The sequence below is a fragment of the Scardinius erythrophthalmus genome (assembly GCF_964197995.2).
Source record: "Scardinius erythrophthalmus genome assembly, chromosome: 9".
NCBI lineage: Eukaryota > Metazoa > Chordata > Actinopteri > Cypriniformes > Leuciscidae > Scardinius > Scardinius erythrophthalmus.
In genome coordinates this window covers 23847249-23874418 of record NC_138229.1, presented here as the reverse complement: position 1 = coordinate 23874418, position 27170 = coordinate 23847249, and the positions used below count along the sequence as shown (strand labels likewise).

Here is a 27170-nt window from a genome sequence, read left to right as displayed (position 1 = left end):
AAAAAAAAGGAGAGGAAAAAAAAATCATTCAGAGAGATTCACAACGTGTGTAAACTTTTAAAGCGCTATCTAAATTGATCAGTCGTGGTCAGTTACATAATGTATTTATACTGGCTCGTGCTGAGAACGAGTTATTTATCATAGAGATTGGAGATAAGAGCATGTGGTGTATGCTATCACGATCCAAACTCATTCCATGGGAGAGAGAGAGAGAGCACAGATACACACACAACCCAAACACTCACACTTCTCCCTACAAACACTCTCATTAATAACACTTTACTCCCTCCTACTCTTCCTCCCTAATGCTGATACTCCCCTGTGAGATAGGAAACACTCGGATAGATCAATGGTATAATCAGTCATTATAAGTCCAACCATGGCAGTCGGGACCCGAGACACCCTAGAACACATTATCACATCGGCGATTAGAAGCAGATGTGACCGCTGGGGAGAAAAAAGTGAGGGAAAGCCGAGTAGGTAAAGAAAAGGAGAGAAGAGGTTTGCTTAGTTTGTTTAATTGGGGACACAGGAGGAGGCATATATTTTAGTGGCATTAATAAGCGAGGGCCGTCTTGGGCGGGCCCTCAGTGGCTGGAACATGTGCTTCTCGTTAGTGTCTGCAGACACAGATGACCCACGTCGCTGCCACACCTCAACGAGAGTAGGAGGACACGGACGGGCTTTACTACACCAGCTAGGTAGACTCTTAAACTCGCCCCTAACTGGTGGAGCGTTAATGGCTGGCACAGTGAAAAAATGTGCAGCAATTAAGTCCTTAGACGTAATCACGAAAATGATTTCCAAAGCAGCATTTGATGCGGAGGTGTCATCCGAGCTGGTTAGCAAAAGAGCAGCATGTGATTGGCCTCGAGTTACCCAAAATATTGTGGTTGACGCCAAACCTCCATCATCTGCACTTGAACCAGCAGCTGCCAAAGCAGGTTTTTGTTTTCAGTGTAACTGTATATTCTTTAGCTTGTACAGAAAATCATTCAGATGTAGATCATATAGCTCAAAGATCTTTCTAGTTTGAAGATAAGAGTGTATAATGTCTAAAGATGACTTTAATTCTAAACTTTACAAATAGAATTTGTCCATTAACCTCACTCATACAAGTTTTCTCCAATTTCTTGCTGGGCCAAAGAGGTTTATTTTAAATGGAAAAGAAGAAAATGATATTATCCTGTTCATTCTTAATATACTGCATTAAAAACGTAACATTCTGGGCTTGGATGAGATTGTCAGGATTTTTTAAACAGGTCCAGGGATTGTGCAGGAAAAAGTGAGCAAAAAAAAAAAATTAAAGAGGAAAAAAAAAAGATTTCACAAAATGTATTTTTAGGGCAGTCAAAGTTAACTTATTACCGTTCAAAACTTTTGGGTCAGTAATAGTGGAGCGGCTAAGTGCTTATGTTTGGCAGAATCGTTCAGTTTATGATACAAGCGTGAAAATTGGCATGAGCAGTCTCCATGGGTCACTTGACAAGAAAATTGTCCGAGCCACTTGAAATTTCAAGATGGCGGCCATTTTTCAAGATGGCCGACACCTTAGTGGAGCAGTTAAGTGATATAGTGGTTTATTTGGTGATACAAGCATGAAAATTGGCATGAGCAGTCTCTGTGGGTCACTTGACAATAAGCCACCTACAGCTACTTGAAATTTCAAGATGGCGGCCATTTTTCAAGATGGCCACCACCTTAGTGGAGCAATTAGGCTTAAGAAATCATTTAGTTGGTGATACAAGCATGAAAATTGCTTGCATGAAAAATCTTGAAAAATGGCCGCCATCTTGAAATTTCAAGTAGCTGTGGGTGGCTTATTGTCTAGTGACCATCAGAGACCGCTCATGCCAATTTTCATGTTTGTATCACCAAATAAACCACTATATCACTTAACTGCTCCACTAAGGTGTCGGCCATCTTGAAAAATGGCCGCCATCTTGAAATTTCAAGTAGCTGTGGGTGGCTTATTGTCTAGTGACCATCAGAGACTGCTCATGCCAATTTTCATGCTTGTATCACTAAATAAACCACTATATCACTTAACTGCTCCAATAAGGTGTCGGCCATCTTGAAAAATGAAAAATCTTGAAATTTCAAGTGGCTCGGACAATTTTCTTGTCAAATGACCCATGGAGACTGCTCATGCCAATTTTCACGCTTCATAAACTGAACGATTATATCACTTAGCCACTCCACTATAAGATGTTTTTTTTTTTTTTTTAAAGAAAGGAATACTTTTATAAAGCATGGATGTATTAAACTGATCAAAAGTGACAGCAAGACATTAATAATGTTAAAAAGATTTCAGTTTTAAATAAATGTTATTCAACTGTTTTCAACATTGAGAAATGTTTCTTGAGCAGCAAATCAGCATATTAGAATGATTTCTGAAGGATCATGTGACACTGAAGACTGGAATTTCAGCTTTGCCATCAAAGGAATAAATTATAGTTTAAAATATATTAAAATACAAATCAGCTGTTTTAATTGTAAGAATATTTTATAATATTACTGTTTTTACTGTATGTCTGATTAAATAGATGCAGCTTTAGTGAGTTATTATTTCTACAGAGTTTCTCACTGAGGGTTTTAGGCAATATCTCTTGTGAAACTACTGTGGAACTATATCCGATGCAAAGTCCTTGGCATTAAAATGTGTGAAAATGTAAAAAAAAAAAAGAACAACTTTGCTGTGCAATTCAATTACAGTGGAACAATGGTCCAATCTCATTTGTAAGAAAGGTAAGAGAGTTACCCAGCAGAGTAGTGAGTTTGGGCAGTAAACCCACATGCACCATCTTGGTGCGCAGGCCCGTGTCAAAGGAGAGGTTGTGGAGGAGTCGCAGTGTGACGTTCATCATGTCTTCATGTTCACATGGAACCAGACGAGCCAGCTTCTCCACCGTGTCCATCTCTGCCTATTACAAACGCACAAGTGAAGTACACGTAATACATTTTAAATTAGATGTCGAAAGAAACAACTACATGAAATTATTTAAACAAGCTTTTCCCTTTGAAAATCGCTTAGTCTGGAGAAACAAACAGAATCATCTTCTTTTCTCAGTTGTTCCTACAACAGCCAGAATTTTTTGTCCAACATGTGTTTTTATGTACGTACATGATGAAAGATTTTCAAAACCAATAGTTCATTTCTTTTATCTACAACAAGGATTTGGTTAAGGGATACAAGAATAAAAACAACTTCTGTCTTGATAAATGCACATTCATAGCCAGAGTAGATTGATTCCAGGTGGACTGACAGTGGAGCAGAGTAGGACAAGCAGGACAAAATATATACTGTATATCATGGCCACAACTGACTAATTCATTCCCTTGTTTTAAGTAAATCGTGCACACTATATAAATAATTTGTTTCATTGATTTAACTAAATCAAGGGAACAAATTATTACAACGTGGCTCAGATTTAGTAAAGCGAGGGAACAAATTATTATATTGTGTGCACGATTAAGTAAAAAAAAGAGAAATATTATTTTATTGTGCGCATGATTAAGTAAAACGAGGGAACGAATTATTATGTGCACGATTTAGTAAAACGAGGGAACAAATTATTATATTGTGTGCACAATTTAGTAGAACAAATGATTATATCGTGAAAACGAAGGAACGAATTAGTAAAATGTGCTGATGTAATAGCAAGTTAATTTGTAGCCAGGAAATACATTTTTTTTTGTAAAAAATTACAAAAAAAAATTTAAATGAACAAATATGAAAATAAAACACATAGACTTCACTGTATAAATTATACATTATTAAAGCTACAATTAAAGTTCTCAGACAGGGTTTCTGCACATTTTTTAAAGTAAAATTTAAGGCTTTTTAAGACCTTTTTAAGACCCGAAGAAATCAAAATTAATACCATGCATTAGGGGGTGTGCAATATTGACAAAATATGTCTCGATCGATATTTTCACAGTTTTGTTGATAATAAGATAATATTTTACTGATTGTGTTTTTGTGCTTGGTGCCATTGTAACGGAGGCTAGTAGTTGCTGTGCGGGTAAACCTCACTCCTCTGATCTCAATAGACGCTCTAGCGACAGATGCTAGAGGCTGCAGTCTCCGGCACAGTTAAGGACACCGGCACAGATACGGACACCGGCACGGATACGGACACCGGCACAGTTACGGATATTGGCACAGTTACGGACACCGGCACAGATACGGACACCGGCACAGTTACGGACACCGGCACAGATACGGACACCGGCACAGATACGGACACCGGCACAGTTACGGACACCGGCACAGTTACGGACACAAGCACGGATACAGGCACCGGCACAGATACGAACACAGGCACAGTTACGGACACCGGCACAGATACGAACACAGGCACAGATACGGACACCGGCACAGATACGGACACCGGCACAGTAACGGATATCGGCACAGTTACGGACACCGGCACAGATACGGACACCGGCACAGATACGGACACCGGCACAGTTACGGACACCGGCACAGATACGGACACCGGCACAGATACGAACACAGGCACAGATACGGACACCGGCACAGTTACGGACACCGGCACAGATACGAACACAGGCACAGATACGGACACCGGCACAGTTACGGACACCGGCACAGATACGAACACAGGCACAGATACGGACACCGGCACAGATACGGACACCGGCACAGATACGGACACCGGCACAGATACGAACACAGGCACAGATACGGACACCGGCACAGTTACGGACACCGGCACAGATACGAACACAGGCACAGATACGGACACCGGCACAGATACGGACACGGACACCGGCACAGATACGGACACCGGCACAGATACGAACACAGGCACAGATACGGACACCGGCACAGATACGGACACCGGCACAGATACGAACACAGGCACAGATACGGACACCGGCACAGATACGGACACCGGCACAGATACGAACACAGGCACAGATACGAACACAGGCACAGATACGGACACCGGCACAGATACGGACACCGGCACAGATACGGACACCGGCACAGATACGGACACCGGCACAGATACGGACACCGGCACAGTTCTGGACACCAGCACGGATACAGGCACCGGCACAGATACGAACACCGCCATCGGCAAGTATACCAGCGGATACAGGCACGAATACGGACAACGGCACGGATACACCGCCAAAGTACATTGTGAGATCAGAATTACAAAAGGTAATAGATGAGGGTTTTTACCATGTCATTCTTGTTCTCCAAGAAGATGCTGAGCTTTTTGAGGAAGGAGACCACCAGCACCAGCAGCTCCTCGTTCTCCCTCTCTAGAGACTTGACCAGCAGGTGCACAATATTCTTGTTCCTCATCTTGAGCTCTGTGCGGGTGTCCTCAGACAGGTTCAACAGCAGGTAGAACGCAACTAGAGCCATAGGGAGGGAAGAGGAACATATAAACAAACCTTAATGAATGATTTCATGTTTTTAATGAAAAAAATTCACTTCCTGTACCTCGCAGCAGCTGCTCCTGTTTGACCAGGAGGCTTTGGTATTTCTTTAGGGTTTTCTCGTGCTCCTTACGCAAGCTCTGGTTGTCGGGGTCCTCATCACGTGGATATGTTAAGGAATAATCTAGTTCATTTAACATGTTAATTTAGTGATTAATTTTTTACTTTTTGATTAAAAAGTGATTGACAAAAAGGATATAAGCCTTGCTCTTCTTCTCTAACTCATCCTGCCACAGGTCATATTTCTTCAGCTCGTGTTCGATGATGTTCATGCACAGCGCGCCGATCTTATAGTGCGTGATGAGCCCGTGGAACTGAGAGAAACTGCAGGAAGAACACAACACGAGTCGTGAGGGTCTGTCCTCCTTCGACCTCTACTGGCACATTCAGCCAGACACTGATGCATGCGATACAATCTGAGAACTAGACAATGGCTGGTATGCAGAGACACCGAGACGGACGTGCCAGATGAATTTCTTACTCTAGTCCTGATTAGTACATAAACAGAACTGAAAGATCGGGCCAAACAACTCATCATACATTTCAAATACATCCTTCAAACGTCAAAGTCATTCTAGCTTGTGGAAAGAAATTTCCACATTAGCCATCTGAAAATGAGAGCCAAGGAAAACCTTCAAATGAGAACACAGTCTTTCATAGCTCAAATAAATGCTGACAGCTATCTCAGTGAAAGCAGTAACCTGATCTGCAGCCACTAAAGATGTTTTGAGAACATATCATGGTTTTCTTAAGGCTTTCAACCTTATACAAGAGCTATATCAGAATGATATATGTTATGCAATCTGCTTCTTAAAATAAAAGATTAAAAGTGAAGGTAACATAATATATCCTCCAAAATACCTCTCTCAAAACTCAGTAAGATTTTTTTTTTTTTTACTTTACTTAAAAGACAGCAAGATAAAAAAACAGTGAGATGGGACAAAATGGATAATGATATCCATCTGAATGTATTCATAGGCCAACATTAGGCAAATATGCAGCCCTTAAATAGTGTAACTAACAGATTCAACAAATAAATAGGCCAAATATCTATGAATTATACCACACAATAATATCTAATGTCCCCACAAACAGACACTTAAAGATCATGATCTGATCATAACAGGAAAAATGCTCAGAGTAGGTGATTTAAAGTAACTGTTTAAAAATATAAATTGTGAAGCAATGGATTTGTTATTTGCAGTGGTTTTTTCACCTCTCAGAGAGTTCACCATGCTGACAACACTTTAAAGGGATAGTTCACTGAAAAAATTAATATTCTGCCATCATTCGCTCACCCTCAAGTTGTTCCAAACCTATACGTTTCTTTCTTCTGCTGAACACAAAAGAAGATATTTTGGAGAATGTTTGTAACTAAACAGTTGTGGGGCACCAATGACTTCCATAGTATGTAAAAAAAAAAATAATACAATGGAAGTCAATGGTGCCCCAACAACTGTTTGGTTAACCACATTCTTCAAAATATCTTCTTTTGTTTCACAGAAGAAAGAAACTCATATAGGTTTGGAACAACTTGAAGGTGAGTAACTGAATTTTCAATTTTTGGGTGAACTATCCCTTTAAACATCAGCATGATTATCCGCATGCTAAAATCCTCCTTGACCAGTGTCTATTCTATTCTATTCTCTTTAAAGCACCACAACAAAATGAGTATGGCTGTTGACAAAAGGACAAAAAGAGCTGTAAAGGAATTGCGTACCTTGAGAAGCAAAAGAAGACGTAGACGATAATAGTTGCTAACTCCACACTGTGTTTCCAGTCCTCTCTCAATACCCGGGCCAGAGCTCCAAGTGCTGTCTCTGAAAAACATTTAACACATCACAAACTCACAAACAACTGGATAATGATCGCTGATACAGATTAATCCCACACACACTCCACCACAAAAATAAAAAATATATTGCAAGAGAAGTCAAAACCGCTAAAATTGCTGCTGTTGCGTGGCAGTTCATGATTTTTCATATGTTTTGAGACGGAAGTTTGTTATAGAATAATAATACTGTTGACAGTGAATTGAGGAAGTTAATTTAGTACCATTGTGTAGGAGCTCCTCCAGGTTATCAGGGTTACGGGCCAAATGGAGGATCAGAGTGGACCCTCTGATCTTCTCTGGGATGCTCTCATACAACAGCTCTATGTATTCATCGATTTTATTAATATTGGCATCCTCCTCAACCTGAAAAAAAAAAAGGATTATGGAAAATTGGGAATACATCAACTTCAGTTAAAACTATGGCTGTCAATCAACTAAAATATTTAAGTTTGTCACAGTTAAAACATTCAGGAAACTAAATAATAGGACTGTTATGTAAAGATGCAGTCCTTTATTGACATTAACATTTCTATCAAGGAGGTTGTGTGTGATATTTTATTTGTTGAGCTTCATTGTTGATTGAATTACACCATTCAAAGACTGTAAATGACTTTACTTTTGCTAGACACCCCATCAGGGTTTAGTTTATATACAAATTGGAAAGGTTTGTTCCATTAGTAGGTAAAAAAAAAAAAAAATCACACAGAACAGAATGAATCAGTTATCATGTCAAATTAGATAAACGGCATTCAAAATAAGCAGCATTTACCATTTTTAAGTAATCACATGTGTTAATATATTCACTTTGTCAGACCTAATTACATAAAACTTCAAATGTGTTTGGGTGGGAAACAAGGCGTACTTCCATCCCTTCAAACGGCAGGAGTTCTCTGGGTTTTGGTGGTTTCTTTTCCTTCTTCTCCGCTAAGGACAGACAACATGAAACAACAAATGCCATCACCATTAAAATGTCATATTTGATATAAAAAAAAAAAAAAAAAAAAAAAAACACTACTAAAATCAACAAGATTGTGAGTTGCTCATATAAAAGAACTTATATAAAAAAAACTTTTTATTGTTTACAAAAGGGAATTTTAAGAGGGATTTACATTTACTGCTGGGCTTCTTTCGGTTCTTTAAATACAGCAGCAGATGCTCCACCTCCGCCAGTTTTGATGGATGAATGATTTTACACTCTTCCACCACCTTCCTGGCCAGGGAGGAAATATCAGTGCTGGAATTCAGACTCCTCAGCCGGATGCTAAAGAACAAACATAGACACACACACAAAAAGTTGAATGAAATGTAATAACCAGAATAGAGAATGTACAGAGAGTGTGCATACACACACAGCTTATCTCTGCTTACATTTTCTGGCATTCCTTCTTTTCCTCATGCCTGGCATTGCCCGACTCTCCTAAAATGGATGCTTCCACCTCATAATACACCACTAGAGCCTTTTCTGTGGGATGCACATCTATATCACCAATCCTACATTTCCTAATAGACACAGGAGAGATCAAGATTGGATGTGACAGTGAGTTGCAATAAACATTGGCAGTGTCTCAAACCCTAGTGAGCTGTCAAGCCTAAAGAGAACAAGAGCGTGTATCATAGGTGCAGCTCACTCGGGACGCGCCCAAAATATGAGCAGATTGGAGACACTGGCATCACAACGGGATGGTGACAGTAGGCCACGCCCATCTGCAAGTGGAGCGGATGAATTTGACCCAGATTTACACTATGACTATAGAAATTATAATGAACTAATTAGCTTGGAAATAAAACCAGCAGGAGTAACGTTAAATACCCAGATTAATAATATATAGTATACACGGATTATATGCAGTGTCTCTCCCTTAATACATGGTCATAATCGTACTAACATAACGCTGTCATACTGCAATGTACGTTTAGGTTAAATGTAATGTTTACCGCTGCAAATACTGCGAATCGTCCGGCTGCATTTTATCCCGTTCATGTGAAAGTGCGAGACGTTGGTTTGGCTGCTCTTCAGACTGTTGACATGAATGAGAATCAAAGCATCGTTCATCCGCACTGCACTGATCCGCTGTCACACTCACGTCTGATGGGGCGAGTCGGGGGGACAGAAGCCTGAACTGAGCGCGGCCGCCATCTGTAGGACGGGAGGAATAGCAGGGAGTTTCCAAATAACCATGGTCTTACAGTTAATTTTCACTTTTTGCGTCGTTGGAAATTAAAACTTAAAATGGGTCTCTCAATAATATGCAGTATTTTTACCCACATGTCATTTGATACACACACACACACACACACACACACACACACACACACACACACACACACACACACACACATTCATTAGCCTAATTCATTAAAATAAATAGCCTAAATGTAAATAAATAGTTGACCAGATTAAAAAAAAAACTGCTTGTGCCAAATCTGGATCAGTGATGCCTTCTTATTTTCCATATACCTGTGATGGTGTTATGGATGTGTATGGTTATTTTCAGAGGCGGACAGAGTACACAGCTTCATTACTTGAGTAAAAGTATACCCCTTGCTAAATTTTACTCAAGTAGCCTACAAGTAAAAGTACTACAGTCAGATGTCTACTTAAGTAAAAGTAGCCTACTGAAGTACTTGTTTTTAAAAGTACTTGAGTATCAAGAGTACAAGAGTACATTTTCTAAATATTGCATTACTACTGTCACAGTGCTTACAATGGTTAACACAGCAAACACTTGAAGCGAAAACTATCATTAACTTGTTCAGAAAATTGAAATAGTCTGGCGAGGTGGGGCCACGTGTTGGCACATTCCCGGGATGGACCTGCTGCGTCTTCATCCATTGTTTCATCCATGGTTTCATCTCTTATCTAAATCTGACCATGGAGTTGACTTTGGCGGAAAGCTGAAGGTGATTGCTGATAGGCTGTCCCAATCAGTGGCGCCTGCACAATCCAATCACGTTTGAGAGGGAAACAACAAATTGGGGGTTTCCGAGATTTTTCTTTTTTCGGGTAACGGTAAGTAACGGGTACTCACGGTAATGGATAGAAATGTGGTGGAGTAAAGAGTACAATATTTGCCTCTCAAATGTACTTGAGTAAAGTCATGAGTAGGCTACTCCCCAAAAATGATACTCGAGTAAAGTACAGATCCCTCAAAATTGTACTTAAGTACTGTACTCAAGTAAATGTACTCCGTTACTGTCCGGCTCTGGTTATTTTGATGTTGAAATGCTTATCATGTCCACTCAAAATTTCCCTAGGTACAATAAAATACAAAGCAAACAATTTTGTCAAGTTATACTGTAAGTTGAACAAATTTCATGTTTCCATAAGACAACAAACATGCATTTTATTGGAAATTATGGACTGTCTGTGGCAGTGGTTATATGCAAGAAATTTATTTAGAGATGTGTTTTTATAGTAGGGAATGTAATCAAATTTATGCATAAGTAAAAGCAGTTAGACTATATCTGCAGAGAATATGATTGACTCTAACGGTATGAGTTGAGCTGGTCTTTTTTGAGAGTAATATATAAAGATTAAATTATAATGATTCATTCAATTTAAGGGTGTAGGACTTCTAAAAGTATAAATAAGTACATTCATAAAATAAACTTTTTGACCATTTTTATAATTTTCCTTTGTGGCTTTGCTTGTGTGTCATGTTGGCTATGTGTTCTGGCTGATCTTATGGATGGGTTTATATTCAGTGAGCAGTGATATGTTTGTTGACATTGCTGATTTCACAGCTATCTAGCAGCAGAATTCATATATCCTGCTGATTTTTCTAGCTCTGTTTTTCACTCCAAAATAGGACGATAGATTTGTTTTTCCTGGCAAGTAATCCAAACGCATAGGTGAATGTTTAGAAAAAACTTTTAAATGAGGAGTTTCCCCGTTAGTTTCACAAGTTTTGCTCTGACTAGATGACAGTGTTCCAAAAACAAGTCACCAGATGTTTATAATATCTTCTGCGCAATATAAAAATATGCTGTACCATAAACATCAGCCATTCGTATCTTTTATGCTGATGATGAGCTCTTAATTTCAACAGTGAACACCAATAGATTACACAATCTACGTTTAAAAAACGTGTTACGTTTTAAAAGAGTGAGAGAATCCATAATGTTTGGGACTAGTGAAAGCAATATCAACAGCATTGGGTGGCCTTTATATAGCGGTGTTCCTAAACTCAGCGGCCTATAGCACAGGGCAGCGGATATACTCTCTGCATGAGTTCCCACGGATTCAGTCTAGTGACCTTTACCAGTTATACTATACTATAATGATCTACACTGGCTCACGCATGTGAGTCATAACATTACCCAAAACCGGTTTACCATAATTAAATGTTTTCATATCTCATAATGAATCATCCAGTTGGATCCATGCACCGGTCCAGTCAGCCCTTGAAAGCTGGCCAGCATTTTTCTTTTAGGGATATTTTCAGGTTTAACGTTGCACTCACGTGAAACTTTTTCTTTTCATCCAGATGCATCACAGTCAGGGCTATACTATTAAAGATTTCACTGGCTGCTGATGTTGTTGAAGATTCATCGTATATAATGCTATAACAACACATAGAGTGCCCGCTCTGCTTACGCTTGTTTGCTATAGCACATTTTTGTCCCACCACGAAACACGATGCTCGTTTTCCCGGCCCACCCTGCAAACCACCCTCTGACACATAAGAGCTGTCTAGCACGCACTGCAGCAGTAACAGCAAAGTAAAACAGTAATCCAACTAATTTGAAACATTTCGGGGTGATTTACAGGCAAAGCTGTGAAATATGACTTTAATAATGGCTACAAATGGCTCCACTGCAGTCTGTGAGAAACGCAGAAGAGCTCGAGAGCTTATGAAAAAGGCGGCCCGTTTGGCATTCTGGCAGCACAATCAATGAAATGTGACCCTGGACCACAAAACCAGTCACATGGGTAAATTTTTTGCTGAATAAATAAGCTTTCCATTGATGTATGGTTTGTTAGGATATGACAATACTTGGTCGAGAGACAACTATTTGAAAATCTGGAATCTGAGGATGCAAAAAAATCAAAACATTGAGAAAAATCGCCTTTAAAGTCGTCCATTTATGTTCGCGATTGTGCAGCATTCACTCACAAAAATAAATGTTTTATATATTTACGGTAGGAAATTTACTAAATATCTTCATGGAACATGATCTTTACTTAATATCCTCATGATTTTTGGCATAAAATAAAAATCGATAATTCTGACCGATACAATGTATTGTTGGCTATTGCCACAAATATACCCGTGTGACTTGTGACTGGTTTTGTGATCCAGGGTCACAAATGTGAAAATGACTGCGGTGCGGCTGTTACGGTTATTGCAGACTGAACTGTTGATGAAATTGCTGTCCTGTGGTTCTGTTGTAATTGAGCTGAAGGTACTTTCATGTGTCAGACTGTGGGATGTGTGTGGTGCCAGTGGGCTGACTGGATTGGTGCTGCCCTACATTTACAAGCAAGCTTGTTTGTTTCAGGAGTTCATAACAGTGCGATTTTACAGTTGACAATCTGCGTCAATAAGGCATTTAGCTATATTTAGTGATTTTACCGTTTTTACAGATTGAAAAAACATTGGGATACTGATCCTAAATGGAAAGAAAATAGTTTTTATTAAAACAGAGCAACTTAATTATTGGCAGATCTTGTTAAAATTGTGCCCAGAACATTGAGGGAACATTTCTCAAACTACTGTGTGACCTTCAGGGTCTTTACACTCACTTCAGAAGTCATTACACTTCAGAAGCTACTTTGACACTCGTTCGGTCTTCTGGCTTCCCTCTCATGTTTTACGCACATGCCTTGTACGACCCGTAGGTGAGTGGCATGCCACGTCTGACACCAATAATATGCATAAGGTAACAGAGCAATATGAGATCAAACACGGGAGCCCTCGTACTACACCACCACACCAAACATTATACCATCAATTTAGAATGTCTCTTTGCTTTTTATATCAAAATCACTGTTAAATGTAATTCTTCAAGGACACATTTCACTGTAACCTTCTGAAACCAATTAACTGAAGGACTGCTTAGCATGGAGGCTCCCCTTGAGCATTATAAGCATCTCAGCCACGTTCATCATTAATCAGAAGAACAAACATGGCCACTGATCATAGTTCTGTTTAAAAGAGATTTATGTCGGCGCTGATGTGGAATGAAGATGGGAAGAGTTTCACAATGTGCGCCTGCTCCAGAAAGAGTTAAGGAATGTTGTTCATTGTCACATGATGTGGGAGAAGACAGGCAATATCCAACAACCCCCCGACACCCCCTCCCTGCTGGGCGCACATCTTGCCCGCAGATGTGGTGATACCACAAACACTTCAAAGTGCCTCCCCTCAGACCAACTGATATTCTGACGCCAACTGTAAATGTCCTGGACACGCAGGGTGGAAAATATGAAACCTTATAAATGACTCTGGAGGAACTCCTTGAGGAAAAGAAGCACTTCCATTGTGACTGTAGAAAAGTTAAAACAAAAGAGTTTTTCTATCTGAAGAGTCATTGTATCTGAAAGTGAATTAGGCCTCTGTTGAAGAAAAATACATTGGCTCTCAGTATTTGCAGGGATAAAAAGTGTCCAAGCTGTTTTGGATTATGTAATTATGTATGTTTTTTTTATTTGGGGTCATTTTAAGTGTCAAATGCTTTTATACCTGCAATAATGTTCTATATATATATATATATATATATATATATATATATATATATATATATATATATATATATATATGTGTGTGAAGAGTTCAGTTGCAAAAGCCTCTAAGTGCCATCTGAAATTTTCTTCTAGAATGATCATTTTTATAAAGCTTGTATATCTAAGTTCAGTAATTTCACTTTAATGACAATTAATAGGTAATTTGCATTGCCATTTAAGTGAAATTATTTAACTTAAATATACGAGCTTGATAAAAATGATCATTCTAGAAGAAAATTTCAGATGGCACTTAGAGGCTTTTGCATCTGAACTGAATTAAATTAAAAATGAAATTAAATTCCAGTACTCTGTTTTCTTTCTCCTAAATGTTGTATTAGTCACCTCTGCTGACAGTATATGCATGCAAGTAAAGGTCTTTACAGGTCCTCATGGTAGAGACAGCAACACTTTGACCTCAGCCACAAAACAACAACTGAGACGCCACAATTAGAGCAAGAGAAACCGCATTACAAACCAGCACAAGAAATGTCAACATATTCGGTTCATCCGAGTACCAAATTATGCCTCAGTCTCACAGTCTAGACAGAGAGTTATCTTCCAGATAGGACTGCATAAAGCTGAGCATAAAACAATATCAATATCCAATATCAACAACAGACAATATCCAGTTTCATTATACAAAAACATTTGACCAGAATCAGAGAGTCATGCATGTAATGAAATAATGCATTTCAGTTTATAAGCGATAGAGATATTATATATTTGGATCATGTCAGACCATGCATCTTCTATGACCAAAGACCTGGACTGCTATAAAATGATATTAGGTTTCTAAATAAGGAACTAAACATGAGAACTTTTCAGCCGTGACTATCGACCAGATCAACAGAAAACATGACAGTAAAACAGGCACATGTTCTTTTAATTTGGCGCGTATAGTAACTCACACCTGATCTTGATGGGAGATCCAACCATGATAGATGTATAAGTTAATAGGGAGTGTGTTTAGAGTGAACGTTATGACACCCCTGAAGTGGCCTGCTGGTATTGTACTAGTTCACAGTTGACAGGCTCAGAGAGTTCAACTCCATATGGAACATATATCACTCAATCTTCCTAACTGCTGTTGCTGCTGCACTTATTAAACTCACTTTAACACATGGCAAGTGGGCTTCACGCTGCAAGCCTCTCGCACACTCTCACACGCTTACTCTTTGTGGTCAGCTCCATATATTTCACAGGCCCTGACTGCAGGAGGATTTGATTAGTGTGAGATGCTGAGATCGGTCATCTTTTCAAGCCTATAGCCATAAAGACATTTTTAATTTCTCAGTGGGCTTAATAATTAGCTTGAAGGGACACAATGCAAACTGTACATTTAAACAACTGATGCTGTTTGTATACATTTTTTTCCCTTTCTCTCATGGTAGAGCCATACCTGCTCGTTTCTCACCTCTCTTTTTCCTTAAATCTATAGTTTCAAGGGCGTAGATTTGGTTTGAACATTGGGGGGGTTGAAGTTTGGGTATGCCTCCTGATGCCTCCTTTTCATGTGATCATGGTATAAATATTGGTGGAGTTGTAATGCATAGATTTAAATATTGGGGGGGGGGGGTATCTCCCCCGCAACCCCTCCACAAACTACGCCCCTGTATAGTTTCCTTAAGATTATTCCCATTGTGTGAAAGTTTTTATTGTTGTTTAGAGTGAAGGTGAAAGTAGCACACAGAAGGTGAGTGTATTTTCTGTGAAAGCTTCTAAAACTTGCTTACTAGATCCAGGTGGATTTCCAGAACATTCATGTAAGTATAGGGTAGGCTATAAGGTAACATGTTGCAGAATGAGAATTTGTTTTAAAATGCTACAACTATAAAATATTACGATTTTATAAATAAAATAAATAGTATTGCACAGTAACTAATATGTACACCAACATTTAAAAGTTTAGGATATATACTGCTGGAGATATAATACTACAGGTTTCTTTTATGAAAATCAGTACACGAATCTTAATCAAGCTTAATCAACCAACGTTTTAGCTTGATGGCTTGTTGTTACTCGTTAACACTGATACAATTGAATGTTTAAAAGAAATTTTGTGTCTATGCCTAAAAGGGATAAAAGAAGGTTTAATAAACAAGTAATGAGTTTATTCGTGAACCATGTCTGATTTATGTCATCATATATCAATGTAACGTGAAGAGTATAAATGAATGTCAGTCTGGGACACCTGTGGCTAGTGCAGAAATGCAGTGGTGTTTTATTTGGATCTATTTACAGACCTCTGAAGCATGATTTCTAAAAACATGGCATATTATGAAATCTCGGTTTGAGTTAAATGACTCATTTATTAATAGCTGTGGTCCATTTTCACAGTGCCTTCAACAGCTTAAACCACATCCTGCTCAGTGAATCAGCTGATGGAAATGTGCAAAACAGGATGTAGGACTTTCGACATAATAAACACCAATATATCCATCATGAATAGTCTCATATCAAACACCTAAAAGCAACACCTCAGCTGTAATATACTGGACTAGAAATGTAACATTGGTGACAAATTGACTTTGTGCATTAATGTTGACGACATGAGGCTGATATTAGATCAGGGATCACGGGGGACAATAGTCTGTACCAGCTGCTTATTTTCTCATTATCATAAATGATACTCAAAAGAACACATAACCTATTTTAAGCCCAGAGTGAAGGGGAGAAATGGGAAAAGTGCATCCACACATAGTGGGTTGCTGTGTTTGCCAGCGCTCTCTTGCTGATGGCAATATTGAAGTAATCTCAACCAGATGTTCATTAATGGCTTTTTAAGAGATCTCAGGGAGTGAGGTGGAGAAGCGGCCCAGATCTGCGCTCTGATCTCAGGCTCGCTTTCGCCGTGCCAAGGGCCCGGAGCTCCACAATAACACACATCATCTGACAGCTCCGCTCCCTAGCAACCGGCCTGTTTACACGGACAACACTCACCACAGGGAGGCTATTTGCAGGCTTCCCTCGCAAAAATATATCTTTCCCTACAATTATGAAAAAATGATGAGTTTACTGTAAATTGCCAAGAAGAGATTTTCTTCACTGGATGTGTCTTACTGTACACAGACGCTCATAAATGAGGTTAATGAATGTGACATCCCTTAAGCCCTTACTCCAAAAAAAATAATAATTAAACACATTTTAATGGTTAAAGCCTTTAACCTTAGATACCTAATAAAATTAAATACATGAATCAGCTAGATTGTATTAGTGGTGGAGATTTTTTCACTGACTCTTTTTGCAACATTTCGTGACGTCTGAGTAAAAGGCATTGGGGATGATCAAACAGAACGCATTTTTGATAATATTTCATATTTACATAACCTAGAAAAACTATTAAAAAAGATTCATGTAAACAGCGCTGAGTAATCAAGTCATCTCCATAAGAACTTTATGATTGGCCCAAAGCAGATTTCTTACGTAGCCTATACGTCAGCGCGGTCTGAACTCGTCGTACGTTATCAATCATACCTTTTTTTTCATTCCGCGTTCACACAGAGCACATTACTGGTAATTTACTGGTAATGTTATAATTGCCAAAAAACTATTTACTGGTATTTTTGAAAAGGGCCATGTTCACACATGATCTCTTACTGGTAATTTACCTGTAAAGACTGTATGTGTGAAAGGGGCTTGTACAGTCTTTACTGGTAAATTACCAGCATTACACTTTTTTTGCTAACCTTGCAGGCTTACCTTCAAGTGGCTTTGCAGCCACTCTATCAATGAATCGTTGAATCATTCAATTAACCGATTCGTTCAAAAACGCTGATTCTTGAACCAAATACTGAATTCGGAATTGAATTCTACTCTTACTATTTATGCCTGAAGGATATAGTAAAAGTAGCAAAAGTAGTATGCAGTTATTTAAATTCAGCAATAATCATTTAGGCCTACTCAACTGATTTGTTGAAAAACCCTTGTTCATTCAGGAAAGAAACGCGTCTTTTAGAGTGAGTAATTTAAAGGTGACATATTATGCCCCTTTTCACAAGATGTAATATAAATTTATGGTGTCCCCAGAATGTACCTGTGAAATTTCAGCTCAAAATACCCCCCAGAGCATTTATTATACACTCTCAGAAAAAAAGGTACAAAAGCTGTCACTGTGGCGGTACCTTTTCAAAAGGTACACTTTTGTACCTAAAGAGTGCATATTAGTCCCTCAAAGGTACATATTGGTACCAAAAGTGTACTATATTAGTACCAGAATGGTACATTTCAGAACCTTTTGGAAGAGTACTGTCCCAGTGACAGCTTTTGTACCTTTTTTTCTGAGAGTGTAGCTCGTTAAATTTGCAAGAAAACACATGCAAGTAGAAAAAACACCGGCAAATTAAGAAAACATCGTCATTGGTTTTACAACACACGTGTCCCAAGCATGTCCCAGCCAGGTTTGTCACTTATTGGGGTCCCCTGGAAGCATTTCCGTTGTGGTTTGTGCTATTTGCAGCGCGTTTAATTTGATTGTGTTGTGAATGTGAACTTTTGCAGTGCGTTTCTGTATTTGGTTGTGTTGTGAACTTTTGCAGTGCGTTTCTGCATTTGGTTGTGTTGTGAGTATTTGGAGCACACGTGTGTTGTAAAACTTATGAAGATGTTTTCTTAATTTGCGGGTGTTTTTCTATTTGCATGTGTTTTCTTCAGTTGTAGCGCGTTGAGCTCTCTCAGCCACCATAGGCTACACTGTCGCTTGCGAATGCGAAAACCAAATGGCGGCACCGTGGATGGAAACGTGCAGATTAAGGGGCGGTAATATTATAATAAAATCCCCTTCCTACATCAGAAGGGGAGCGAAATCTGTTACTGGGTTGTTACTTTTCACGTTTTCTGGGTTGGTAGATTGGGACCCAATTAGTCAGATTTTCATGATATGTCCGCTTTAAACATATCTTGTGTTCCGAAGATGAACAAAAGTCTTACGGTTTTGGAACGACATGGGTGAGTTGCTGGTGACAGAATTTGTTTATTTGGGGTGAATACCTTTAATTGTAATTAAAACATAATTAAATAGTTCACGAGATCAACAACTTAGCAGTGAACCATCAGAATAAAAAAAAATGTGACTTGGTGAGTTTGATACAAGTTCCGATCCTCTGATGTTTCGAAAGCACACTTTACGTGCAAAGACTTCCAGCTTTTACTTTATTTGGAACAATTTTAATTGGCGAAGCAAAAATACACAAAGTTACTGGTTGTGTCTAAAATCGAAGTTACAATTTGATTTGATATTTTTACTGTTGTGGATATCATCACTCAACATACCTTCAGTGAACACTAGATGCAGTGCCTCCTACACTGTAAAAACTAAAGGAGCCTCAAGTATCCTGTTGGATACTCAAGGAACTTCAAAATGTAATTTTGGTGCCTCAAAGCTCTTTTTCCTATAGTAGGGTTACTGGAGGAGCATTGACAATCTTTGAGGTTCTTGCTGGAACTTATGGGATCCTTTAAGCACTTTGTATTTACTTCAGAGGTTCTGGAGTCACCTTTTCATTACCATGAGACCTCGAAGTGCTTTGGGGGAAAATAGAGGAACTTAAATGCGATAAAAGGGTTATTGGAAGATCTTTTAACATTTAAGTGGTTCCTGGAAGATCTCTTATGTTAAAGCCAGCATCTGGAGGAACCCAATGGTTCAGTGAGGCCCGAATTAGATTATTATTCTATTATTATTATTATCCTATTATTATTATTATTATTATTATAGGCTACTTAAGTTTGATTCAGTATACATACCCAGGTGAAAAAGACGTACTATTAAATGTATTAAAAATGTACTTGAGTGTGTTTTTAGTAGACCTACAATACAAATATACTTTAATGCATTTTTAATACATTTAACAGTAACTATAGTCTTTTTCACTTGGGTAGCTTACATATATTTAGTATAGGCCTATTTTATTAAGTCATTTAAACCTTAAACAACAACACTAAATAATAATAATATTATATGAAGAAGAAGAACCAGGAGGATAAAGAGTTTATTCTGTCACGAAACTGCTGCTATTCCTCCGCTGTCGTCGCTTCAGTGATCCTCGCGCTGCTCGCGCGCAACAAAGCTCAGCTGATCGTCATCAGGAAAGTAACGGCTCCTCTCATCAGCTTCCGCCGTTTATTCGGCTCTCCATTACAAGGTTTGTAAACTCGCCAAATAAATATAAATACAGAGTCTACTCACTATATATTTAAACACACATATATATAAACTAAATTTATTATACATTACTACGTTTTTACAGTGTTTACCACTCGTTTATTGCACAGTATCTGGTATGAAGGTTTTAGCCGCGATGCTAACTACGTTGATCTAATGAACAAATGGAAATGATTGACTTATTGTCTTAGATTGATTTAGTCATTCAATTCAACATATTTTGTACAACTGTGTATTCAAATTGCTGATATTGCCTAACTAATTTAGAAAATTCTCTGATTCTTGGCGTTTGTTATGAATAACAAAAACAGGTTATAGTTTGGTCTTTTTTTGTTTAGCCTAACTTTACTACAGGTGCCCTCATTCTCTCAAATACCATTTTAAAGCCATTTACTGGTCAATAAATATTATGTTGTGAATAATCAGCTTTGTTCTTTTGTTTCCCCAGAACAACCATTACATTTCTAAAATAATCTGAATATTTCAGTGGCAACATTGAATTACAGTAAGTTACCTGCACCACATGCAAGTACTTTATTACTATGAACTTTCTCTGTGTGAAATTGTATTGTTTGACTCTGTACTTGTGTTTTTTAATCAGATACTCTCTGAAAATCTTTTCTCATGATCTCAAATCTCATTCATGTTACTCAGAAAAATAATATCACAGGTTTGATTCACAAAAAATGCTATAGACATTTTAACTCTGAATTATAACTTCAAGTTTAGTCTTTTTCGACAAAAAAAATAAATAAATAGGAAAAAGCAATTAGGCTTCAGAAGACTTGCAACACAACCCATAACACATGAGTTGTGAACTCATTGATTATTTTTAGGATCTTTTCTGGGACATTTTTGGAGCTTAACCATTTTTACATAAATTGTTGCATTGAATTGAACTAGACAAGTGTACATAAGAATGGTTTCATGAATGATTTACACAATTGTTTTCTGCTTGTGTTTCATGCAGTGAAAGTGAATGGTGACTGGGGTTGCATTATGCCTGAGATCTGCTTTTGGGTTCCACAGATAGACAGTCAAACAGGTTTGGAACGTCACAAGGCTGAGGAAATTATTTAAATTTCACAACTATCAGTTTAATAACCTTACTAACAGTAAATTTTGTACTTTGCAGGGATCTCGGTAAGCTGAAATACAAGTTTGATCAAGAATAAAAATCCTCCTGTAGACCTGAAAATCATCGAAGTGCCTGGACCATCCTCCAGAAAAGAGGAAAAACAAACGTAAAACGATGCTGTACCTTTTCACTTTTCTAACTCTTTAAGTACCTCACACCAACTTGGTCCCATAGTGACATTTTTGACCACAAACGAAATTGCTGATCATGTGAATTCATATTGAAATGACTGAATTCACCAGTGAACATTCACAGAACAACAGATAATTTTACTGCACCTTAACTCTGTTTCGGGTCGAAGCCTCTACTCTACTTCCTCTATCTTGTTTCATGAGAATACTCAACAACCATTTATGAACACTGTTGATTCAAGTCACACATTTAAGCTTTTCAAAAGCCATAGTGTACATTACAGTCTCCAGTCTAACGGCATCCCAGACTTAAACATTTTATGATTCAAAATAGCTGAATAACTAACCATCAGAGATTTCAGTATAGAGATAAAGGTTACAGCACAATGAGTGTATATTAGCACTGTTGTTTGTTTTTGGCATCTGATAGAGCTTTTGGACTTGGAAACAGTGATGTCAGACTAACCATCGGACTGAAACACAAATGTTTTAAAGTTAAGTATGTGGACATTTTTAATTAGTTCAAATGTAATTTTTTTTACATTGATTTATTTAGTGGAACATATGTGTTTCCATGCATTTTGTTGAGATGTCTTTTCTTGTTTATCTATTGTATATACATGGTTGATTATTCATGTTGCTTATGTATTATACTATTTTTTTGTGTAGTCATTGATATTAATCTGTAGTTAGCTTTTTTCCCCATGTGCATGGAAGTGTATGTATAAAAATGAATATCAAATATGTAATAAACAATTATTATTTTGTATTTGGTTCAATTTGTTTATTATAATAGAAGTCAAAGGTAACCATAGTAACAACATGAAATTAAATATAAAAAAAAAAAAAATGAAATTTGGTTCCTGGAGGCACCCAAAGTGGTTCCACACAGTGCCTAATATAAGAGTTCCTCAGGAAACCTGTGTGGTTCCTCAGAGAACTGCCCCTTTTTAAAGGGTGCCTAGAGGATCTACAGACGGTTCCGCCGGTGTGGCGAAGTGAAGAACCCCAAAAGGTTCCTCCAGGCACCTTTTATTTTTACAGTGTACTCTCCAAAACAATCACTTATCAGAATCACTTTTTCTTTATGTTTCTTCAGAATCTCAGAGCTTTGCACGGGTTTATGGGTTTTGCAGTGCCAGAGTGCACTTTATTTGCTCCTCATGTGCACAGACTGCAAGCTCTAGTCTGGTGCTGTTGAGCCACTCTCAATGGTTTTGATCAACAGAACACCATGTACTTCCTTTGTTCCCTAATACAAACCAAACATGAACACAACTGAGCATTATTATGAGAGGGATGAGGTTTACATGCATTCCTTATTAGACTTGGGCTTTTAAAAATGACTACAATCTAGCCTAAATTTAGACCTTTCTTAGATCTACTCAGAATAAAACCCACAGCTTTCCACTTTTCACCAAACAGCACATCCAACCTCAAGAAAATAGCATATAATTGAACAACCAAATTGGACTATTAGCATTGCATGATTTGGCTTGTTTGTGAATGACAGTGCGCTATAAGAAACACGACAAGTGATTGCAATAATTTCTGTAATAAATCAGCAAACCTTGAGAGTGCAGGTATTTTCCCTCCATCATTCTGACTATATTTGACACTGCTCTATTCGGCAAGTAGGCACTACCAGTCCTGCCAGGAGGCATTTATGTCAGAGAGTCATGTTTATTGGCAAACTTGAAATGATTTCCACCATCTCTGCTGTTAGAGGCTGCTTCAGGCCTTCTTTTGTTCTCCTGGTTTGCAATGGGCATTGCAACAATTACGCAACTGTAATGCTAATGGTGGTGGGTTTATAATGGACGTTGTTCTGTTCCCTCCAGACTTGGGATCCCAATAGACTGAGATTACCTAGGCAAACCTCAGCACAGATGGGCAGTGGAGAAGTCCAATTGGTAACAGATGTGAGCCCCTTGAAATGCTGGCTTGGACACCACAGATATACAGGCCCTCAAGGCCATCACAATATTATTGATCAACTACAAAAGTAGCATTTGTTGACATAGGTCTAATTACACTTAATTATTTTAGAGCTGCATAAAGAATCTTGTAAAAACTATATTCTGAAAGCAAATTAATGCCAAGAGTGCATTTTAATATTCAGTGCACTGCATTTAGGTGTGCCACTGTGCCTATGTGACAAACTGGGTTGTGTATTTGGGTGAGGTCCAATCGTGTCTTATAAACATATGGGAAAGCATAATAAACCGGGGAGTATGGTTATGAGCGTTTGTTCTAAAGCCCCTGAGGTGAGCCCCTACACTCAATTACCTCTGTAAACATCCCACAGCCCACATTTCTCTCGCTCTTTCTCTCTCTATGTGGCTGAGAGACTCACTCAGTTGTAATCAGCCCATATCTGGGCAAGAGTTTATTTATTGGGCTGAAGGAAAACAAAAGAACATTTTGAGCTTAACTAAATAAACTAGCTATTAACCCTATCATCCACTTAAACTAATGGATTTAGCCAGTGTTTGCTTTTTCTGATACTTACACGAGAAGTGGCATTTTAATGGTGTTAAATAGACGAGACAAGCGCACGGATGTTGTTGTGGATGTTATACTGCAGTTTCAGCCTAAAGGTGCAGTCACAACAAAAAAAAGTTTTTTTGTCAATAATTTAGCAATGTATGAGCACAGCTCACACAGAAGTCACTTTCAAACCAAGCAGCTTTCTGTTCATCAGTGCAGTACAGAAATACACAGGGAAATATTTCGCCCTCATGTGAAATTTCTTATCGTGGATTTCTATTGGTTCCCTTTCAATATCGCTCTCTCAACGTTGCGTCATCGATGACGCCATGGAGAAACAACTCCCTCCTAGAAATACTGAAGCCTGATTGAATCACGCTGCCTTGCAAGCGCAAATGGTGTTCAAGCGTGCGAATCTGGGGCAGCGACGCTCTCTATATAACGCGACACTGAACGGCATTTCCTCAGAATCTTTCTCCTTCAGACAGCTGTTCTGACTTCAAGAAGCCGTTTACTGCATGCCGATGAGATTTGCTCCAACCAGCGGACGGCACTGGATTCCCGCTCTCCTGCTTTGCATTTCGTTATGACATTTTCTTTCAGCATTGAAAAGACCTGGCTATCCTCACTGTGAAGTTATGAGTGTCAGGATCCTTCGCCTCCATATCGCCATCATCTTTGATGATAAGCAGGCCGCTGAAGCGCTTAGGCCTACACCCTCCACTGCCCAAAGGCCATGTAGTGAGTCAGTATCCGCGTGCCTCGCTTCCACCTGAACTACTTGTGATTTTCGCCTCTGCTTGCCGCACCCACGCCGAAGCCGTCCTTAAGGAATCAAAAAGCTGGCATAGGTCCCACAGGCCCCTGTTTTCTGAAAGTGCTTACGACATAAACAGCATCCCACCTCAGCGTGGCATTCTGCCTTGTATAAAGCATGAATTGCTCCTGCTGCTTGCTTACATTATTAATTAAGCAGCCCCCCGCTTCAGCAATCTCAGACTCCATAGATCCTGACGTATTACTGTATAAACACCGGCTAAGTAATGGAGTGTGGTGTCTTTAATACAGTTTAATACAGTAATACAGCTGTCGCCGTTCATTGCCTCGCTATGATAAACACCGGCTGTGCCAATATTCTCATGATAGGTTGTAGAGCTGCTTCTGTATCTGCTATACATATGTGACCCTGTATCACAAAACCAGTCACAAGTCACATGGGTATATTTGTGGCAAAAGCCAATAATACATTGTATGGGTCAAAATTATCGATTTTTCTTTTATGCCAAAAATCATGAGGATATTAAGTAAAGATCATGTTACATGAAGATATTTTGTAAATTTCCTACCGTAAATATATCAAACATTTTATTTTTGTGAGTGAATGCAGCACAATCGCGAACATAAATGGACAACTTTAAAGGCGATTTTCTCAATGTTTTGATTTTTTTTGCATCCTCAGATTCCAGATTTTCGAATGGTTGTCTCTCGACCAAATATTGTCCTATCCTAACAAACCATACATAAATGGAAAGCTTATTTATTCAGCTTTCAGATGATGTATAAATCTCAATTTCAGAAAATTGACCCATGTGTTTGTGGTCCAGGGTCACATCTCATGCATGTTGGGCAATGGAGCCAATTGTGAAAAAAGTGAAGACTCTCAATAGAGACTTTCTCTTCTTCCTTACTTGTTGCAGAGTGTTGGGCGAACGGCCTTGTATGCAACGTCATGGTGCCCATTCACCTGCTCAAAACAAAACAAAAAACAAATGAGCGAAATGCTTCTCTAGGATTTGCGCCATCATGGGGACTGATGATGACATAAATATTGTAATTCAGAATTAATATTTGATTTCACTCTAGTGTATTTGATTATATTTCAGTTTTCACCATTAGAGTGATTAGTGTTCCCTTTGGTGAAGTATCTTCTATTTTTTTGGTGCATAGATGTAACTTTATAGTCAGTTTGCTGATGAACAAGTTAGCCTAACTAAGAAACTTTCATATCGCTATTATGGTCAGCTTAACTTAAAATGAATGCCTCTTGAACTTGGATCCGCATATAAAAACAATATACTGTATTTGAGTTGACAGAACTTATTAAATTATGTTTGATGAAAGCACATTCCATCATTCAACTGTAAAGTCTTACAGCGGGTTGCCTCAAGTTTTCTCAACTTCAATGCAACTGTCAGGGTGTTAACATTTTTAGTATAATTCTTATGTTGTTGACAAGCAGTATCTGGGTTTAGACCCTGCCACAGGCCTCAGGAAGTTTTCTTCAACCCCAGATGTTTAGTTGGTGGTCAGACACATCAGCTGAAGTTACATCCACTGCTAAGCAGTTTCCACAGGACAGCGCACCCATGTTTAAAGCAAATGGGAGGTTGTTCCAGACAAATTCGTGGAAAACTTCTATACTGTGGTCACAACAGTGCTTATACTGCAAGTTGCCAAGCTCAATGTCTAGTTTGTAAATATGAGCGATCCTTTAAAAAAGTAAATAGCAGAAAAGACAATATAATATTACGAGATAATATTGTGCCATACCTCTTTATGAATAAGAGCACAGATATAGGACCCTAACTTTTTATCACTTGATGCGTTTGTGACTTCCAGACAGATTGTCCGTGTTTTTCTGCAGGTTATAACGATACACCAGAAGGTGGAGACATCTATTGGGTATATAATACAGTATATCCTATTTAATCAACTGCAATACAAATTAAAATAATATTAAAGGGTTAGTTCACCCAAAAAATGAAAATTATGTAATTTATGACTCACCCTCATGTTGTTCCAAGCCCGTAAGACCTCCGTTCATCTTCGGAACACAGTTTAAGATATTTTAGATTTAGTCCGAGAGCTTTCTGTTCCTCCATTGAAAGTCAATGGACGGCATACAGTCCATGTCCAGAAAGGCAATACAGACATCATCAAAGTAGTCCATGTGACATCAGTGGCTCGATCTTAAGTTTATAAAGCGACAAGAATACTTTTTGTGTGCAAAAAGTAAACAAAAATAACGACTTTATTCCACTATTCATTTCCTTCTCTCTAGGCCTCGAGCTATTTCACGTAGTGTTTTTGCGCAGCGCGTCTGTGTTGTACGTCACACGTAGGCTCGCTATTGGCCGACGCTGGTCATGTGTGATGCGTGTGACGTACAACACAGACGCGCTGCGCAAAAACACTACGTGAACTCACTC

At 38.6% G+C, this 27170-nt stretch overlaps 1 protein-coding gene across 2 annotated transcripts in view; it reads right to left on the bottom strand.

The window, feature by feature from the left end:
* Positions 1-26561, bottom strand: part of kifap3b (kinesin-associated protein 3b) — a 53250-nt gene extending 26689 nt beyond the window's left edge. For both annotated transcript variants that reach the window (XR_014030779.1, XM_081374448.1), the window contains exons 1-12: positions 26512-26561; positions 25650-25705; positions 9251-9452; positions 8684-8815; positions 8425-8576; positions 8178-8239; positions 7537-7678; positions 7202-7301; positions 5681-5805; positions 5486-5584; positions 5219-5397; positions 2762-2924 (exon numbers count right to left, since the gene is read on the bottom strand). Coding sequence is in view for 1 of the 2 variants with exons in the window: in XM_081374448.1 (XP_081230574.1) it covers positions 2762-2924; positions 5219-5397; positions 5486-5584; positions 5681-5805; positions 7202-7301; positions 7537-7678; positions 8178-8239; positions 8425-8576; positions 8684-8815; positions 9251-9452; positions 25650-25701 (1408 nt within the window). In the remaining variant the exon portion in view is untranslated. The remainder of the gene's footprint in view (positions 1-2761; positions 2925-5218; positions 5398-5485; positions 5585-5680; positions 5806-7201; positions 7302-7536; positions 7679-8177; positions 8240-8424; positions 8577-8683; positions 8816-9250; positions 9453-25649; positions 25706-26511) is intronic.
* Positions 26562-27170: the final 609 nt, after the last annotated feature.